The sequence below is a fragment of the Mauremys mutica genome, chromosome 13 (assembly GCF_020497125.1).
Source record: "Mauremys mutica isolate MM-2020 ecotype Southern chromosome 13, ASM2049712v1, whole genome shotgun sequence".
In the NCBI taxonomy this organism is placed as follows: Eukaryota; Metazoa; Chordata; order Testudines; family Geoemydidae; genus Mauremys; species Mauremys mutica.
Window position 1 is genome coordinate 2,714,310 of NC_059084.1, and position 18,634 is coordinate 2,732,943.

At 51.2% G+C, this 18,634-nt stretch overlaps 1 protein-coding gene across 2 annotated transcripts; it reads right to left on the bottom strand.

Moving 5' to 3' along the window:
* Positions 1-1,980: 1,980 nt before the first annotated feature.
* On the bottom strand, positions 1,981-17,936 carry C13H20orf96 (chromosome 13 C20orf96 homolog). 2 transcript variants are annotated; one of them, XM_044986486.1, is made up of 11 exons: positions 17,816-17,936; positions 13,066-13,139; positions 12,539-12,665; positions 11,422-11,552; positions 10,778-10,936; positions 10,034-10,133; positions 8,618-8,775; positions 8,389-8,490; positions 7,168-7,254; positions 6,720-6,838; positions 1,981-2,997 (listed from the first exon to the last, which is right to left on the bottom strand). In XM_044986486.1, the coding sequence occupies exons 1-11, from the start codon at positions 17,820-17,822 to the stop codon at positions 2,937-2,939; spliced, it is 1,125 nt and encodes a 374-aa protein (XP_044842421.1). In that variant the 5' UTR covers positions 17,823-17,936; the 3' UTR covers positions 1,981-2,936. The 2 variants fall into 2 exon arrangements, with proteins under 2 accessions (XP_044842421.1, XP_044842422.1); XM_044986487.1 differs by lacking the exon at positions 17,816-17,936 and adding an exon at positions 14,373-14,519.
* Positions 17,937-18,634: the final 698 nt, after the last annotated feature.

Here is an 18,634-nt window from a genome sequence, read left to right on the forward strand (position 1 = left end):
GCTTGCCTGCGGGAGGTCCGCCGAAGCCGCGGGACCAGCGGACCCTCCGCAGGCAAGCCGCCGAGGGCACCTGCCTGTCGCTCTCGCGGCGCCGGCAGAGCGCCCCCTGCGGCATGCCGCCCCAAGCACACGCTTGGCGTGCTGGGGCCTGGAGCCGCCCCTGTCGGGGGGGCAAGGATCTTAGACCCCAGACTTGGGGTTCCCTGCCTCTTCCCAGCCAGCCCAAAACTGAAACCAACCCCCCCTCCAGCAGGCTCTCTCCCCCTCCTTCTCTCCCCCTCTCCCTTTGTCCAGTTCCCCCGACAAAGATGTCAACTGCCCCCCCGCCCCGCACAGGTTACAGGTTCAGATCCTGTCCCTCACCTAAAGTCACCCCCTGCTCTCCCATCCCCCATGCAGACAGTGCTAGTAAAACTAAACAACATTCCCAGGTCAATCCACCCCGCTCCCTCCTGCGTCACCCCCCATGACTTCCACACCCCCGGCTGGATCTCATCACCAGGGCATCCACCTCCACTGCAGCATCCACAGCCCCTGCCTCAGGGACCTGCCCCTCCATGCCTAATAATCTCAGGGCATCGTTCTAGACACTCCCCCACCTGACATGATCTAAGGTTATACCTCCAGCACCCAGCAGAGCCCTGACTCTCCCTCCTCTGGAACCTGTTGCCCCAGGCAATTCATACCATCCCTAGGACTGGGGCAACCGCCGCAGCCCAGCAGTGGGCAGCGAGAGAGCCAGGAAATGAAGTGGCCAGACAGGAGGAGGATTCCCCAGCCCAGTGTGTGCTAGTCCCCTCGGTGCTCCCTGCACTCTGATCCCCGGGGCTGGGTGGTCGTGTCCATGATCCTGCTGTGTAACAAGGGTCTGTAGATTTGACAGAATACTGCACAACTCGCGCTTTAGCACATCAGACGCCCTCCTGCCACCTTGGCTGCTACCACTCTAAGCACCTTCAGTCTTTCATTTCCAGTCGTTCGTCAATTCACGTTCTCAGCCCAACACTGCACTGTCAACACACACCGTGATTCCTGTCTGGTCCCCGCTACGGCGGGGCCCCAGCCAAGGGCTCTCACTTCAGCAGAGCTGGATCAGGCCCCCAGGGGCGAATCCGTGTGTAAAGGCCACACTTTGGGTGCACTAGGGGCTGGTGTCTGGTTCAGGCTGCAGCCCCATTCCAAGCCGCAGGCCTTTCAGATTCCTTACAGGGGAGCTTTCTCCAGGCGTGAAAAAATGGAGCAGCAGCAACTCAGCAGGATTCTTCTTTAGCCTAAGCCACCCTTGGAGGAGATTCTCCTCCCGTGTTCGAAAATCCATCCCCTATCAAATGGTACTTTCCACCTTCCATGGGTGAAACAGCCCATGTACCAGGAGCCCTTGCTCCGCAGAGCAGGCCTGCTCTCCAGGGCTCCTCATTTGCTGCTAGTCGGCAGGGAAACCCCTTCCCCCAGCACTCTGGCTCTGAGTTTTCTATTAATCACTTGACCACCCCTCCCCCAAAATCTTACAAGATATTCATATTCGATGTATCTATCTGCTGAGAGGCTGCCACGCTCCCTCTAGCGGCAGACTGAATAACGACAGACGCTATGGCTATTTCACCAAGTAAGGAGTGGGACTTTGCACTTTTAGAGCACTTTTCCTCCACCAATCACAGAGCACTTGAGAGGAACCGGTTAGTTTCACTGCCCTAACCTCACCCCCACACCTCCAGAAGTGAGCTTTTAGCGGTGCCTGTGAAATCTCATTATGGGAAGTGAGGCAGGCTCACAGCTTACAGGGATGGGGCTTGAGGAGTCCGCAGTACCTAGAGCTCTGTGTCATCAAGGCTGTGAGGTTATATTTATGAGTGGCTGTAGCCTGTAAAGCACTTTGAGAACCCTGCTTGATACATATTACTGAAGTGAAAAGTGCTCGTATTTTTGACAAATAATAAAAGGTGTCCGGAGATTTATTCTGACAGGATGAAACTTCAGTTACAAATTAAAGACCCACTGAATTTTTATTTCAAAATGTAGATTGAAAGTTGCAGGTTAAACATGCTACACAGTTCTCCATCAACTGGTAGACTTCCCCGACTGAATACTGTCAGAACCATTCAACCGTAAGCAAGACGCAACTGGGATGGGATGGACTACTGTCACGCCTGCCGCTAGGAACTGCAAGCATTTGTACAGAACACTGGAAGTGGAAGATCCTGATCCTGTGTCACCATTCTGTCCCCCTGAACTGACATCTGCTATAGCAGATACAATTGTTCTGACAGGCAGCTGCTGGAGGGCACTTAGTGACAGCTCCTCGTTGTTCCATTATTAAAGATCTCATCCTGGGTCTGGGCTTCAGCTCATCAGAAATCAAAATATCGATAAAATATCTTGTACAAAGTAGTTTCACTGGGAAGGATAAAAATGCCAAATTGGTTCTGCTAGAACTCCCCTGGGCTTCAGGAGACTTATACCCAGAATTAATCTGACCAAGCAGAACTGTGATGTTTTACCGGTAGTTGGCTGACCCCAATGACACGTGGTAGCGCTGTAAGAATGTGAGACTGGGGAAGGGCTGTTGACAATAGTGACACCTCATCAACGAGCCCGTTTTGGATCACACCTGGCTGCTTTAATAGAATTTTGCACCTTCTAGCGAGATGGCAGTTTTCTGGCTTTTACCCAGCTTGGATCTGGCATGACGATGACACAATGAGTCCTGCATATTGTTCTGTGATGGAACTTACTTGTCCTGACAAAACAAAAGCGGCGCAGAGCAGAACTTCCTGAGAACTGGGATGGTTTGGAGAACTTGTCCATGAAGAGGGGGCGATTTGTTGTACAGCTCCCCATCCTGTTCTTGGCCCAGCTGGTTCTATGATGACATAGCTCTGTGGGCAAGGCCTGGCTCATCCACCCACCTTTCCACTTCAGGTCCAAAGCTTCTGGGACTAAATGAAACCCTTCTCCTCTAAGGGGATATTGAGAACAATCTCTGTATCTGGCAGGCATCTGAGCAGAGAGAGGAGAGAGCAATAAGGAGAAAGTCAAACCATAGCCAAGGAAACAAGAACTCTGCCTCAATTCAGATCGAGGGAGTGTTTGGGAGTGAGGTGGTGGGGAAGAGAAATCCTGGTGCAATCAGGGCCAGAAACACATGACACTTCTCAGACATGCTGTACAGCCAAAACGGTAACTCAAGGGTCTGGACATCCCTTGTCCATCACTCATACACCCTTCACTATTAGAGGGTGGGAGGAGGGGTAGGACCAGAACCCCAGACTTGCTAGAGGACAGCAGCCCTTTAAAGCCATATTGGGTTCTCGTGCATGAGCCAGAGCCCAGCCCAGCGACCCAGCCCACAGCAGCAGTGCTATACGTTAGCTCTGACTCACCCTGCAGAGCCCATTCTGGCATTAACCAGACTGGCCATCTCCCCTCTTCCGATGGGAGCAGGGCCGGCTCCAGACCCCAGCGCGCCAAGTGCGTGCTTGGGGCGGCATGCCGGGGGGGGCGCTCTGCCTGTCGCCGGGAGGGCGGCAGGCGGCTCTGGTGGACCTCCCGCAGGCACGTCTGCAGGAGGTCCACCGGAGCCGTGGGACCGGCGACCGGCAGAGCGCCCCCCGCGGCGTGCTGCCGTGCTTGGGGCGGCGAAATTGCTAGAGCCGCCCTGGATGGGAGGATCACACATTGTAAATCGAAGCCTGAGCCCTGTTGCATAGCTACTTCCTAGACAGCATGCACAGGATAACCAAGCCCTAATCAGATGGCGGCAGTGGGTTTATGAAAACAGAACAATGTATTTAGCTGCGACTCTCCTTCAAGCCCAACAGACAAACGCAGAGGGAAAAAGCTTCACAGCAGCAGGGCCTTGTTAGTTACATCCACTCTCCAGCACACAGTGGGAGAAATGCAGTAAGATGAAATGTGACCACTAGTTTGTGTATCAACATCCTCATTAATTCTGGTTCTGTTCTGTGACACCTTCAATCCAGGCTTCTGAGACAGCTGGGAAAAGCTCAACGAATGACACCCCATGGCACTCAGAGGAGGTACATTTTTAAAGATGGAGAAACTGAAGCCCAGAGGGGTAAATCGCCTGATTTCCAGAAGGTCTGAACACCCACAATGCCCGTGGACTTCCCACACTGAGAAATCAGGCCCCACATGACTTGCCAAATGTCATACAATGAGTCCGTGGCAGAGCCACGAATAGCTTCCCAAGTCTTCTGACTCCCAGCCATCTCTCACCTTCCTTGCTGACTAGGCTGCAATACTGATTGTGCACAAAAGGTGGACTTGTTCAGCTGTATTTCGGCAAAGCAGAGGCAGGGAATGGAGGGTGAGAGGAAAGAAGTAACGTGGTTTTCCATAACAAAAATGAGTATGGAAAGGGAGGGACCCCCTCCAGCCTCCTCCCAGATCTCGCGTCCTGTGATACTATAGGCATGTTACTAAAAATCCAACACTGCCTATGATCAGTTTCTGCTCTGCTGCTGCTAGCGGGGGGAGAGACAGCCTCTGCACTGCACTTTCCCCATCTCTCCCAGCTTTTTGTGGGCTGAACACAACTTTGCTCCTTCAGCGTCTCAGGGAAACCAATGGGCTAATCTAAGAAAACCAGCCCATTGCGAAGTCATGTGAAAAGTGTAAGGGAGGTCAGTGGGAAATGTCTGTGGAGGAAATCGTGGTGAGAGCTCTGGCAAGGCACCCAGGCTGGCAGGGCTGTGTAATCACCAAATGCCTGACTTCTGATGCTGCAGAAACTTTCCCACTTGGCCTTTCTTCTATTTTTAAACCTTTCCCAGTCACACAGTCACCCCAGCTCTGCAATCTGTCAGGATTAATTAATTCTCCATTTTAGCCTGCTTTTATCTGGAAGAAATTAAGTTACACTAATATATCACAAGGCCGTTCAACTCTCCCCAACTTCCTGACATGTTGCAGGCTTTCCTTCTGCTTCACACCAGGCCTCCAAACTTCTGCAGTTAGACCAGGCTGAAGGACAGTCTTCTGCTTAAAACATGGGACTTGGAGTCAGGGAATCTGGCCCTATGATTGGCTCGGTCACAGACTTATGGCCTGGGTTTCTGGAAATCACAGAGGACCTGGTTTGCATATAGTTGATGTGAATAATCTGTGTATGCAAAATGGGGGGAAACTGCAGGACTAATCTGCCTATAAAATTACTTTATGTGCAAAAATGGGGAAGCTAGAGGTGAAAAAATCAGTGTGATTCACAGTTTGTGCACACACTCACTTTGCACACACAACTGCAATAAACGCACCGGCAAACAGCAAACAATTTCACATGCATTTTGCACACCTACAAGTTTAGATTGGCTGACATTCAAGACCTTAACCTCTTTGGGCCAAACGTTACCCTGGCTTACACCCTAACTGAAGTCAATAACCAATCAAGACCAATGGCCATTTGTAATGTCACTTGGCACTCGTTAATCACGTTTCTATTTTAAACGGCATTACGTTTCCTTTAAATATGGTGGATCTGTGTGTATTTGGTGTGCAGTCAATCACAATCTGAGGTGTTATCACAATTGCTCTTTGTAGCAACTGCACCCCAGTAGGTATTTGTGGGAATAGTTTCAGGGCAGGTTTTGAGCCCACAATCTTAGCCAACCTTTTCCATTGTTCCTGGAAGTTAGAAGCCAGGATATCTGTGAATAAGCTGGCAGGGCACCCTGCACAGTGATGCACAGAAACTCAATGCTGAAAGCAATCAGCCACCAGTGAACTGGGGCCGGGCAGGGAGCAAAGAGGAGAAATGAGATTTGGCTTTTTGCAGCTCTCATCTGCCTTTGAAACCTCTTTAATATAATAGGAAAATGGCCGACTTATCTTTTTTCACCCAGTATTTTGGGGGGGAATTTACTGTGGCTGTTCGAAAAGTGACTTTAGATAACCTGTGCATTCTCTGACAACTAGTCTTTTGGGACCGACATGGCTATGAATACACTACATACAATGAGTCTTTTGGGAAGGTCTGTTGGTCCCTCGGAGCCTTAGTTTTCCCAACTGTAAAATGAGAACAACAGAGTACTTCCTTATTGGGCATCACAGGAGGCTTGTAAAGTCTAGCCTAGCGGGGAAACTGAGGCACAGAAACAGGAAGTGACTTACCCAAGGTTGACAACAAATCAGTATCAGTGCTAGGGCTAGCTCTTCCTAGGTCCTACTCCTGTGCTCCGGCCATTAGGCCATGCACTTCCCTTCCCCAGTTGGATCTCAAGCTGCAGTGGAGGAGGTTTAGGTTGGATATTAGGAAAAACTTTTTCACTAGGAGGGTGGTGAAGCACTGGAATGGGTTCCCTAGGGAGGTGGTGGAATCTCCTTCATTAGAGGCTTTTAAGGCCCGGCTTGACAAAGCCCTGGCTGGGATGATTTAGTTGGGATTGGTCCTGCTTTGAGCAGAGGGTTGGACTAGATACCTCCTGAGGTCCCTTCCAACCCTGATATTCTATGATTCTATGATCCAATATTATAATTAGGTTTACATTTTATGGTGAGGTGCATCGTTTACCTTTGAAGACTGTGCAAATAGCTGGCTTGCATTTCTTAACACAGGCTGCAAAGGCATTCTGAGTACAGATTAACTCCCAGTGCACCAAGCAGAGGGCGACCTATGAATACTCACGTTGAAGCTGGTGTCAGAAGGGCCTGTGGCGTGTTGTTCAATAAACTCTACTGCTTAGGAGATAAACGCAGGGACCTACTTGGGCCTGCGGAGCAGGACGTCGGCGAAGATCACCTCTCTCGGGTCTCTCACGCTCCAGCGAAGTGTCACAATGCTCTTTCGGAGCTCTGTGATTTCTTCCAACAGCGTGTGAATGACCTGAAAGAATTAAACCTGTGAGACTGCTCTTTAAAAACACCTAGATGAGGAGAGCACAAAGGTACCAGAGAAGCTAGAGAAGACTTGCCAGGGCATCAGTCCATTCTCACAAAGCCAGGGCCGGAGCATTCCCCACCATACACTCTGCAGTGTGCCAGGGAAATCCCTGCTGTGCCCCTCAACATCCTAGGTGGGCCCTAAGAGTCCACTGGTTCCACTGGAAACTGAATGGCACAGCCACTGTACTGGAGGCCCAGCAACAAAGGGGTTAATACTCACTAGGCCAACCCCCCTGCTGCTCCAGGCTATTTCCTCCCAAACCTGCTCACCTTCTTTTGCATTTGGATTTCATTCCTGAGTATCCGATTGTTGACAGCCATCTGCTTCAGCCCCTCCTGATAGAGAAACGCCTTGTCCTGCACAGATAGAACAAATACACCAGCTGAAGACCAGACAGTAAATCCCAATACGCGTCTGGGCCAGAAGAGAAGCAGAAAGTAGCTGAAGAGGGCTGCAGCAATCACAAACACGATTGCTGTCCATGGCTCTCTTTGAGCTAACAGGCTCAGAAGAACGGCTTCACAGCTTCAGTGGGAGGAAAAAGGGATGCGGTCTCTCAGGGTTTTGGTTGTTCAAAAACCTGTACTTTAGAGCTGACTGGGTATAGTTTATTTCTACAATGCAACCCACAATGACAGGTATGAAACCCTGCCACTTGCAGACCCTAGGGATGATCCAGTCGTATTTGCCATGTCTATAATAACTGGTGAACTCCTCCTTTAAGAAATGCATGCTGGGACAAATTCTGGGGCCATCATCTCCTCAATACCCAATGAGATCACACTGTGCTGAATATAGGACTAGGAGTCTAATTCCAGGTGCACGCACAGACTAGCTATATGGCCTTGGGCAAGGCACACCACCCTTGCTTACAGATTCATCTGTGAAATGGGAATACTGATATTTTTCCACCTCACCAGGCTGTGGTGAGGTTCCTTTCTGTTTGCACAGAAGTCTTAAGTACTACCACATAAACAGCAATTGTGCAACAGAAGTTTCCTATATCTTCTGAAGGGACAATAAAGTCTCATATTTTCAGTACTGTGTGTATTTGTGTGCTTAATATGCTTATGCAACTACTGCAAATGTGTGCGCAATCTCGGTAACTGTGCACACAAGTGACTAGTTAAACATCTATCTAAATAACATCAGTTCAATGTAATTCATTCCCTCTAATTGTGTGTGCAAATACCCATGCATGATTCTGAAAATATTGCAACATGCAAGCCTGCAATTGCAATTGCGAAATCCAGCTCTGTACCTACAGCTCCCTGCTACTCTAAAGAAAAGCTCCAGGTATCAACTAAGCTGGAGGAAGAAGTTCACTGTTACACCCTTGCATGTCCTCTGTACCACGGTGTCACTGGTGGGCCAAATCTGGAACCCCCTAGCCCTATATGGCAGCTCCCAGTAGCAGTCTACTTGGCAGGGTAGTCCATTATCTTTCTCACTGACTTTCAAGCATGCAAAGACACATGCAATCCACTAACCTTTGCAACAGCCTGTAATATCTGCTCCTTCTCATCTTGCACCTTCTTTTCCAGTTGCTGCATTACTGTTTTGGCCAGATCTTCTATATCTTCCATTTCGTCCTGAGAATTACAGGGATGGGAGGCAGGGAAACAACAGGATTATTAAGCAAGTGAACATCTGATTGCCTTGGTCCCATCCCTTCTCTTTACACACAGGGATAACATAGGTTAGGAGAGGTCTCTTTACCTGCTGTTCTTCCTTCAGGTTTTGGATGCTGCGACGCATAAAGGCTATCTGGACGGCTTTCACCGGGTACTCCTTGTCCATGTATGTTCGTAAAACATTGAGCTCTTCCTGGAGCATTTGCACCTTGGTGTTCATGTGATCCACCTCATGTTCTAGTTCTGATTAAAAGGCCAAGATAGAAAGTTAAGCCACAGAGACTCCTAAACCCCCTCTCTACCAAGTCTCCTGTTCAGTGGAGCCAAGGAAACTTTTGTTCTTCTGAAATAGAACCTTCTCTTATGGTTAAATATTATGTTAGCCTAGTAGCCATGACTAGAAACACAGGAACTGCCAGAGTGAATCAGACCAGTGGCCCATCTAATCCACTATCCCAACTCTGACAGTGGCCAGTACCAGATGTTTTCAAAGAAGGTGCAAGAATATGGAATAACTTGCCCATAGGGGAAGTCTCTTTCTAACCCCATCAGTTAGTGGTTGGTTCTGACGTTGTAAGGTTTATATCCCTTCCAAACATTTTTTACAGGAGCTGACTAAGAGGGAATGTCCTGTGACAGATATTGCAACTGCATGCACTACCCCATGTTGTATTAAGTGTATGATTAGTTTGTGTATCACTGTGGCCAGGAATTGTGTGCAACTCCAGTAGGGAAAGGTTACTTTTAGCTCCACCAGAAATTAAGGGGGCGGGGGAGAATGATTAAGGTGAATCACTCAGGTTGTTAACACCTACAGAGAGGTACCAACTGGGGAGGCTTGTCCATACTGGTTCAAACTGGATTTTCCAGAGACCAACAGACAAAGAAAGGGCTTTTGGCATGAAAAGACTGTTTAAACTGACTCAGGGAAAGACTTTGGCCTACAAGGGCACCATAAGACTACTCCTGGAATGTTTTAGGTGAGTTCAACTCTAGTGATTGATTGAATGATGTTTACTCTATAAATGCTTTTACTTTAAGAATCAATGTGCTTGCTTATGAGGAGCTGTGTAGTAACTTGTAACTGCTGGCAATATACTGTTCATAGCCCACGGAGAGCAAGCAACACACAGGTGCTGGCCATCAGGCACACTAGCCTGCTGGGGATATCACCGAGTAAGGCAAGGAGCTGCGCAGCTTTAAAACCCCAGTTAGAAGGGAGTGGGACAAAGGTCCCTACCCAGAGACAGGTAGCAGCTGGAGTCCTGAGACCTGGCTGGGAACTCCTCGAGTGGACCACGGAGGGGGAATACAGATGCAGTTGCCCTGAAACTGTGACAGTCCCCATATACCAAAACGAATTGATTATCTTTAGGAAACCTAACCATTTGACGTTCACAACACCAAGCTGGCATTTATAATCAATGAAATGAGGAGTACTGGACAATAGGGTTGCATGTACTATATTGATATTAGCTTAATGTAAACTATCCATTCTTACTCCTCAGGTTCTTTTCCACCATTTTTTCTGTTTCTTGGAGTTCTGCTCTTGCTATGCCAACTTGGTTCTGATTGGAGTCCCGAAGGGTCGAGATGACTGTCTATAGAGAGAGAAATCTAGTCACTGATTGCTGTATGCTACTGACAGACTATGAAGTGTCTAGCTGCAGGCTTCCTAATGCATCTCTCACCATGGTATTTATTGATCCCACTAATAGCATGATGGAGTGAACTGCATGGTGCCAAGGCAGCACAGCTGCAAGCACAGGAGAGCTGCTCTTGGGAGTGACTTTGTGCTTCCACCTCATGAGCCAGTCAAGGTCAAGCACTTCATGGAGGGGACATGTTCAAGGTACTAGGAGAGGGTGAAAGTTGTCACTTACTACACTGTTGCTTCCTCATCAGAAAATCTGGCAGCAGCATTGCCTTTGGGATTGGCAAAGCAGCTGCTGCACACACTCCATGGCTGTATCTGCATTAGAAGGGATGCTTAAGAGGAGGCAGCATGATGCAGGTAGCTGGAGCATCTTTGGCTGCTGGGGGGCAGAGCCCAGTAGTATATAAACTGTGTAAAACAGAATGCTGCAGAGGAGCTTCAGGGCACAGGACTGTTCCCCCTTACCACTAGCGACGGGCTGTGTAATCACCACACAAGAGCTTGAAACTGCTCGAGTGGGATTAGAAGGAGCTGGGATTATGTTGGGATTCTGCTCATCTGACTTCACTGGCCACACCTAAGCCTCACCCCAAACATCTCATACTGCTGCAGCAGGTCTCTGGCATGCTTGGCAGTACTGGCATCTGTCTGCTGAATGTCCTGGGCCAGTCTCCTGTTGGTCTCTACAAGGGTGGTGCTGTGATGCTTCAGCTCATTTAGGGACTTTCTCTTCGATTTAGTCAGTTTCTGAAAGAATTTATGAATGAAAGATTTACAAATGTGTTCCACCTGCCATCCCAGAGACATTCCTGTTAATTAATAATGATATCACCCTTGATTTACTTTGGCACCACAAAACCACCCAATAAAACTCAATCTTTTTGCTAAATCACATCACACCAACTCCCCCAACACATCCCTGCACCCACCTTCTTCACTGGCCGGCTGCTCTATCACTACATTCTTCCTCTAGCTCCTCCCAGCACCTTGGGCCTGATTCTCCATTTCTCAGCACCTTGTGGAGTCATCTGCATGAGCACAACGGGAGTGTCAAATTGGTGCATGTGTCCAGATCAGAATAGCAGTCCTTTGACATCCACTTTGCATGAGTGTAAATGAGATAATCAGGCCACTAGTTTTTTCCCGCTCTTGGGACAACCCTGAATAAACTGAATGGTCTGCACCAGCCTCCCTATAAATAAATCACAGCACTGGACATTTGCTTCACACACCTTAATAATTTTGATGTTCTCCAAGCTTTTAGTTACATCAGTCTCCTTTGCTGAGGTTTTCTGCTGAGCAAATCTGGGATTCAGAGAGGATGCTGTCTTTGAAGGCAAGGATGAACTGGGACTGAATAGAACTGGTAAAACAGAAAATGCTCTGCACTTATTAAACTGTCCAGTTTTAACACATGACAAGAATTGAATACACTTGCCGTGTGTAGTTGAGGGATATGCTGTATAAGTAGGAGTATTGCCAGCAGATCAAGGGACATGATCATTCCCCTCTATTCAGCACCACTGGTGAGGCCTCATCTGGAATAGTGTGTCCAGTTTTGGGCCCCACACTACAAGAAGGTTGTGGAAAAATTGGAAAGAGTCCAGTGGAGGGCAACAAAAATGATTAGGGGGCTGGAGCACATGACTTATGAGGAGAGGCTCAGGGAACTGGGATTGTTTAGTCTGCAGAAGAGAAGAATGAGGGGGGATTTGATAGCTGCTTTCAACTACCTGAAAGGGGGTTCCAAAGAGGATGGAACTAGGCTGTTCTCAGTGGTAGCAGATGACAGAACAAGGAGTAATGGGCTCAAGTTGCAGTGGGGGAGGTTTAGGTTGGATATTAGGAAGAACTTTTTCACTAGGAGGGTGGTGAAGCACTGGAATGGGTTACCTAGGGAGGTGGTGGAATCTCCTTCCTTAGAGGTTTTTAAGGCCCGGCTTGACAAAGCCCTGGCTGGGATGATTAATTGGGGATTGGTCCTGCTTTGAGCAGGGGGTTGGACTAGATGACCTCCTGAGATCCTTCCAACCCTGATATTCTATGACATTTAGGAATGCCAGCCACAGGGAGTTTCTAATTCCTGCAGACCTAGGGGAGGTAACGTCACGCAATGGTATAGGAGCACTGAATGTAAGCGGGTCACAGGTCTCCAGTCCCGGCACATTTATTCTCAGGCTTTCCTAGCAGGAGTCACTGCAGAGAATGGCGAAGCTATACTAGCTTTGGGGAAATTCTCAGCTCCTCTGGGCTGAAGCCCTCCCAGCAGGAAGCACTGTTGGGACTGCAAGAGGGGACACTGGTGGGCAGTGACATGCCATATGGTACAGAAATAGAATCTCTGCCAACCTGACCGCTTGTCTTTCTGGCAGCCAGCGGAGCGCCCTTCGCTTTTCTTGTCCTCACTTGGTGATGCGATAGGTGGCAAAGCTGGTTTCTTCTTTTTTGCTTCTACCCTCTGCCACTTGCTGTAATCCTAAACTCAGCAGAAGGCACAAACAAGACGCTTACAGTGTCATGGGAGGTTTATGGGTGGTCTTCACTACAATTCGAACTTCCCCATCCTATTCCTGAAGGGAGTCTGGGAAGGAACCTCTCCACTGTGGCAGAGGGCTGAGCACCATTTGGGCAACACTCCGTTCAGGCCTTCTATCAGTGCTAGTTTGCTAGCATAGTTGATAGGGCCAGTCGAACATGTGCTTACATTCAAATGGCAGCCATCCACCTCCCAGCCCCCAACCCTTCCTTCACCACAAGAGGCATGGGGAGAGGCACTGTACAGGGTCTATTTATGCACTTCTAAAGCCCCCATCACCATGGTGTCCTGGCTCCAGCCCCCAGAGGAGTCCAGTTAAAGTGCCATTAGGGTAACTTACTATTGTCCCGTATTTATTAGTTACGTTTTGTGCCAGGGTGTTCAGGACCTTTGCAGCCATCTCTGGGGGCGGCTCTGGAAGAAAAGCAGGAGACGCTAGCCAGGTGGCTAACCCAAAGGTGACTTTATAATTCCTGCAGACCCAGGGGAGGTAACGTCAAGCAATGGTATAGGAGCACTGAATGTAAGCGGCTCACAGGTCTCCAGTCCCGGCACATTTATTCTCAGGCTTTCCCAGCAGGAGTCACTGCAGAGAATGGTGAAGCTATACTGGCTTTGGGGCAACTCTCAGCTCCTCCTGGCTCAAGCCATCCCAGCAGGAGGCACTGTTGGGACGGCAAGAGGGGACACTGGTGGGTGGGCAGTGACGTGCCATATAGCCATGCAGACAAGTGAACTAGACACCATCCTGGGGTCCCCCCAGGAGCCAGAGCCCATCTCAGGGACCAATCAGGGGTCCCCCCAGCACCCCCTGCCCCGGGAGCCAGAGACCATCCTGGGGTCCCCCCAGCACCCTCCCAGGAGCCAGAGCCCATCTCAAGGACCAATCAGGGGTCCCCCCAACACCCCCTGGGGGGAACCAGAGACCATCCTGGGGTCCCCCCAGCAACCCCCCAGGAGCCAGAGCCCATCTAGGGGACCAACGTGAGGTCCCCCAACGCCTCCCTGGGGGAGCCAGAGACCAACCTGGGGTCCCCCCAGCACCCTCCACCCCGGGAGCCAGAGCCCATCCTGGGGTCCCCCCAGGAGCCAGAGCCCATCTAGGGGACCAATCAGGGGTCCCCCCAGCACCCCCTGCCCCGGGAGCCAGAGACCATCCTGGGGTCCCCCCAGCACCCTCCCAGGAGCCAGAGCCCATCTAGGGGACCAATGTGGGGTCCCCCAGCGCCCCCCTGGAGGAGCCAGAGACCAACCTGGGGTCCCCCCAGCACCCTCCACCCCGGGAGCCAGAGACTATACTGGGGTCCCCCAGCCCCACTCCGGGAGCCAGAGCCCATCTCAAGGACCAATCAGGGGTCCCCCCCAACACCACCTGGGGGGAACCAGAGACCATCCTGGGGTCCCCCCAGCAACCTCCCAGGAGCCAGAGCCCATATAGGGGACCAACGTGAGGTCCCCCAACGCCCCCCTGCCCCGGGAGCCAGAGACCATCCTGGGGTCCCCCCAGGAGCCAGAGCCCATCTCAGGGACCAATCAGGGGTCCTCCAATGCCCCCCCGGGGGGAACCAGAGCCCATCCTGGGGTCCCCCCAGCACCCCCCGGGAGCCAGAGACCACCCCGCGTCTCCCAGCCCCGCCCCCTCCGTGCCTGTTCTCGCCCCGGGCGCCCGCTCCCGGCTGGCTCCTCTCCGGGGCTTCTGCGCCTCGTAGCAGCCGGGGCGGCGCGGAGCGGCGGGTCTCCATGGGGACGGGACGGAGGCGGCGTACGGTACCCGGCTGGGGAGGGGGCGTGGCTCCCTAGTCCCGCCCCCCGGCGCTGTGCTCGGCGCGCCGGCCTGGCCGGGCGGACGTGGGGCGGGGCCACGGCTCTGCAGCGCCCCCTGGCGATCCCCAGTCGGCAGAGCGCCCCCGTCTCGCCCACCCGGTCACTGTTGCAGCGTGTGCCCCGCAGGGGGCGCTATGGCTGAGCCCGCACGAAGCCCCGTGTTACGCCCGTCGAGCTCGCTGGGGTCTCTGTCCTGGTGTGGACATGGCCTAGGACTGGTTACAGGAACCTAGGGTGACCAGCGGTCCCGATTTTATAGGGACAGTCCCAATGTTTGGGTCTTTTTCTTATATAGGCGCCTATTACCCCACCCCCTGTCCCGATTTGTCACATTTACCGCCGGGTCACCCTACAGGAACCTCGAGCTTGCAGAGTCAAGCACCAAAGTTAGGAAAAGACCCAATGAAGCAGCAATGGCAGGGAACCTTCTGCCCAGCCCCCTGCAGCCTGGGCTGGGTGCAGTGTCTTCAGAGGCTGTGCCCCCTCCCGGGAAAGGTTAATGGAAATGTGCCTTAGAAAACCACGGGCCATGTGTGATTTGTGGGCATCGGACACAGGCTGTGTCCAAATCCATAGACAGTGTGTCTGTGTTACCACAAAACAACAAGGAGTCCAGTGGCACCTTAAAGACTAGCAGATTTATTTGGGCATAAGCTTTTGTGGGTAAAAATACTTCTTCAGATGCATCATTTTTTACCCACGAAACCTTATGCCCAAATAAATCTGTTAGTCTTTAAAATGCCACCGGACTCCTTGTTGTTTTTGTTGATACAGACTAACACGGCTCCCTCCTGATACTTCACACCACGTGTTACCATATTTATTGGATGGTGTGAATAACTTTAGTTACAAAGCCATTCATTTCTACACAGTTGGATTTATGAGTAATTAAATGTTAGGGCATCATTAGAATCCCAAACCTTTCCTGAGTATCTGGTTTGTGTACGACTGGAGGATTCATAGATTTTGAAGGCCAGAAAGGATTATGATTATCTAGTCTGCCCTCTTACATAAGACAGGCCAGGGAACTTCACCCAATACTTCATTACCTGGGAGCTTTCTACATACAAACTTGCATCCGTTTAGTTAAACCAGTACATATCCTGGTGTGGACACCTTTACATCAGATTAAAACAGGTTATAATGGATTAGCTTGCCCTGTAAAGGCTTGTCTATGTGATAAATGACACTGAAATAACAACATGGGTTGTAATTCACACCTGAGTTATTTCAGTTCAAATCTACATTTTACCAATATTGAAATAGGACTGGTGCTCTTACTCCAAAATGAGTGTGTCCACACACAGCCTTCCACTGAAATTATTAACAGTGTGACTTGTAACCCATTTACTTCATTCGGTGTCAGGTCAGGTTGCGTGTAGGCAAGCCCCAAATTTACAAGTTTTAAAACGATTTAAGAGCATCTACACACAAATGGCACCAGTTTAACTAAATCAGTTTAAAGTCACACCTGTCATTAAGCTGGTGCTACTTTGTTCATAGGCCTAACAAAACCTTTCTCAAATATAAATATGGGCTCTGTACTGCAGGCCAAAGACTTGAAGACCCCAATACTTTGCAAGGAGCATCTTGGGAGCAGTGCTCATTCCTGATTACCAAGGCAATCTGTGTTTCTGTGTTGTGATAGGAACTGAGTTTTGTGGGGCTCTCCTGGAGCATCTGGTCCTTTCACCAGCAGAGTCAGTCTGTCCAGCAGGCGAATGCAGCCAGCACACCAAGCACTCTGCCTGAGGCATAGCACAGTAGTTTAAACATTGGCCTGCTAAACCCAGGGTGGTGAATTCAATCCTTGTGGGGGGCCATTTAGGGAACTGGGGTAAAAATTTGTCTGGGGATTGACCCTGCTTTGAGCAGGGGGTTGGAACAGATGATCTCGAAAGGTTCCTTCCAGCCCTGATATTCTATGAATTGGGGGCAAAGGGAACTGTGCCTGAGGACACCTGGGCAAACCCTGGCTCCTACAAACAGTGTGGTGGGGTGTTTAATAATGTCCATCGGGAGCAGGCAGGGCCTGGGTTTAGGGGCTCACAACTCCACCGGGTGAGCCCTGCTGGGATTTTGTGGCCGACGGTCGGATTTGTTTGCTCCGGCCATTCTCTCTGTGCACACAGAGCCCTGTCACGAGAGCTGCACAGGAGCTGGAGGGAATCTGGTCTGTCCTTGGGCCGGACACAGCTGGATTTTAGTGGGAGCTGCTGCCACTGCTCAAAGGACCAGGCTGAGCGCAGAGGTGTCACAGCAGTGCAAGGGCCCCACTGCGCATTCCCTCGCCTTGCACCATTGACAAGCAGACACTACCTAGCACTGCCCGATAGGAAAGTGGCAGGGGCTGGCACCTCAGCGTTACAGAGGGAACCAGAATTTGGCTCACTTCAGGCCCCACGGGGGTTCCTTACCAACAGCATCTGCCCCCAGCATGTGCTGCACCCTGGCCTCGGCAACAGATTCGAAGTTGGGGCCCCCCCACCAGGCAGTACACACCTTCCCTGACAAACGATGAGTAGCCGAGGCTCTCTGAGATCTCCTGAGCCAGGGCTCGGGACTCCTTGCCACAGGGACTAGAGAAGGCTGGGAAATGGGGCCCGAACCTGAGGAAGGCAGGGAGGCGAAACGAGAACAGTTTGCTTTTGCTTTCCTGATGGACTCAGTGGGATTTGCAGCTGAGCCAAGGAACAGAAACTAATGAGAGTCAGAAAGCCCTATACCTGTTGGACTATACTACGGACACTACGCTCTTTATAGCATCGCATCCATAGATCCCTGGCGCTCTACAAAGGAGGTCAGTATCATCACCCCATTTTACAGATGGGGAAACCGAGGTACAGAGAGAGGAAGTGACTTGCCCAAGGTCATCCAGCAGGCCTGTGGCGGAGCCAGGAATAAAACCCAGGTCTCCTGAGTCCCAATCCAGTGCTCTATCCATCAGGAATAGTCACCAGGACAGACCTATGGAGAAGAACCTGGCCTGGATTTTGCTGCCCGACTGGGATGGACTCTGGGTGGTGTCCTTGGACAGGAAGGATCTGAATTCCACACATCCCACCTCAGCTCCTTGAATGGTTTGGTCTCTGAATTGCTCGTGCGTGCCAATTGGCAGGCAGAGCAGACCGCTGGATGAGAGCAGTGAGCGTTCTATAGGTAACCACCATGCCATGCCAAGTAACATGCCTTTGATGAGGCGTGAGCTGGGGCATGATCGCCAGCCAGGGAGAGGAGGCTGGGACTGGCAGAGCCACTGGCATTACCTCTCATCGCTGGGCCCCAGCAGCGGGTTCTGTCCAGAGAAGTCCGGCAAGTTGATGTGGTCTAGGATAATCATGAGCTCTCCAGTGCTGAAACTCTCTGCCAGGGCCCCAGCTGCATTGGCGACAATAAGAATCTCCATGCCCAGGAGCTTCAATACTCGGATTGGGAAAGTGGCCTGAGGGAAGGAAAGAAAGCAGCTGGGGATTAGCCCCCTTGTGCCATCAGGGCTCCTCACAGGGATATCCCCACCTCAGGCTACAACCCATGGCCCCTTCTGTTTGACTGCAGAGCCTCGACTCGGCCTGCTAGGTCACAACCTCCTAACCGAGCTCCATGCCAACCGCCCCACAGAGTCACCACACGATGCCAGGCAGCCCGTACGTTTGCAAAGGCCGCGCCCTGCAGGCGAAAGTCAGCCCAGAGGAGCCAAGTGCAACTCCCAGCAACTTCACCCGCTTCCACCAGGGCTGTGTTTGCCGCTAGGAGTCTTTTTCCTGCCCAGTGCCACGGCACTGTCTGTGCCTGATACCCCGCGTGAGGCTGGCACTGGCTCTTGTCCATGGGCAGGACATGTGAGAGGGGCTAGAGGCCGCAAAGCCCTTTCGAGCAGACACTGTGGCTGAGAGGAGAGAGGTCAGGTGCTGCTGAGAAGTCTGCCTGTGGCCAGGGTCCCGGAGGAAAACCTGCCTAACAGCTGGCAAAGGGAGATGAGCATCCTAGGCTGATCGGCTTCCCCTCTCCAGCTTGTCCATCAACCCAACACCGCAGACCCCCCTCCTCTCCCAGCCTGAGCTGTTCTCTGCACTCATCCCCTCTGA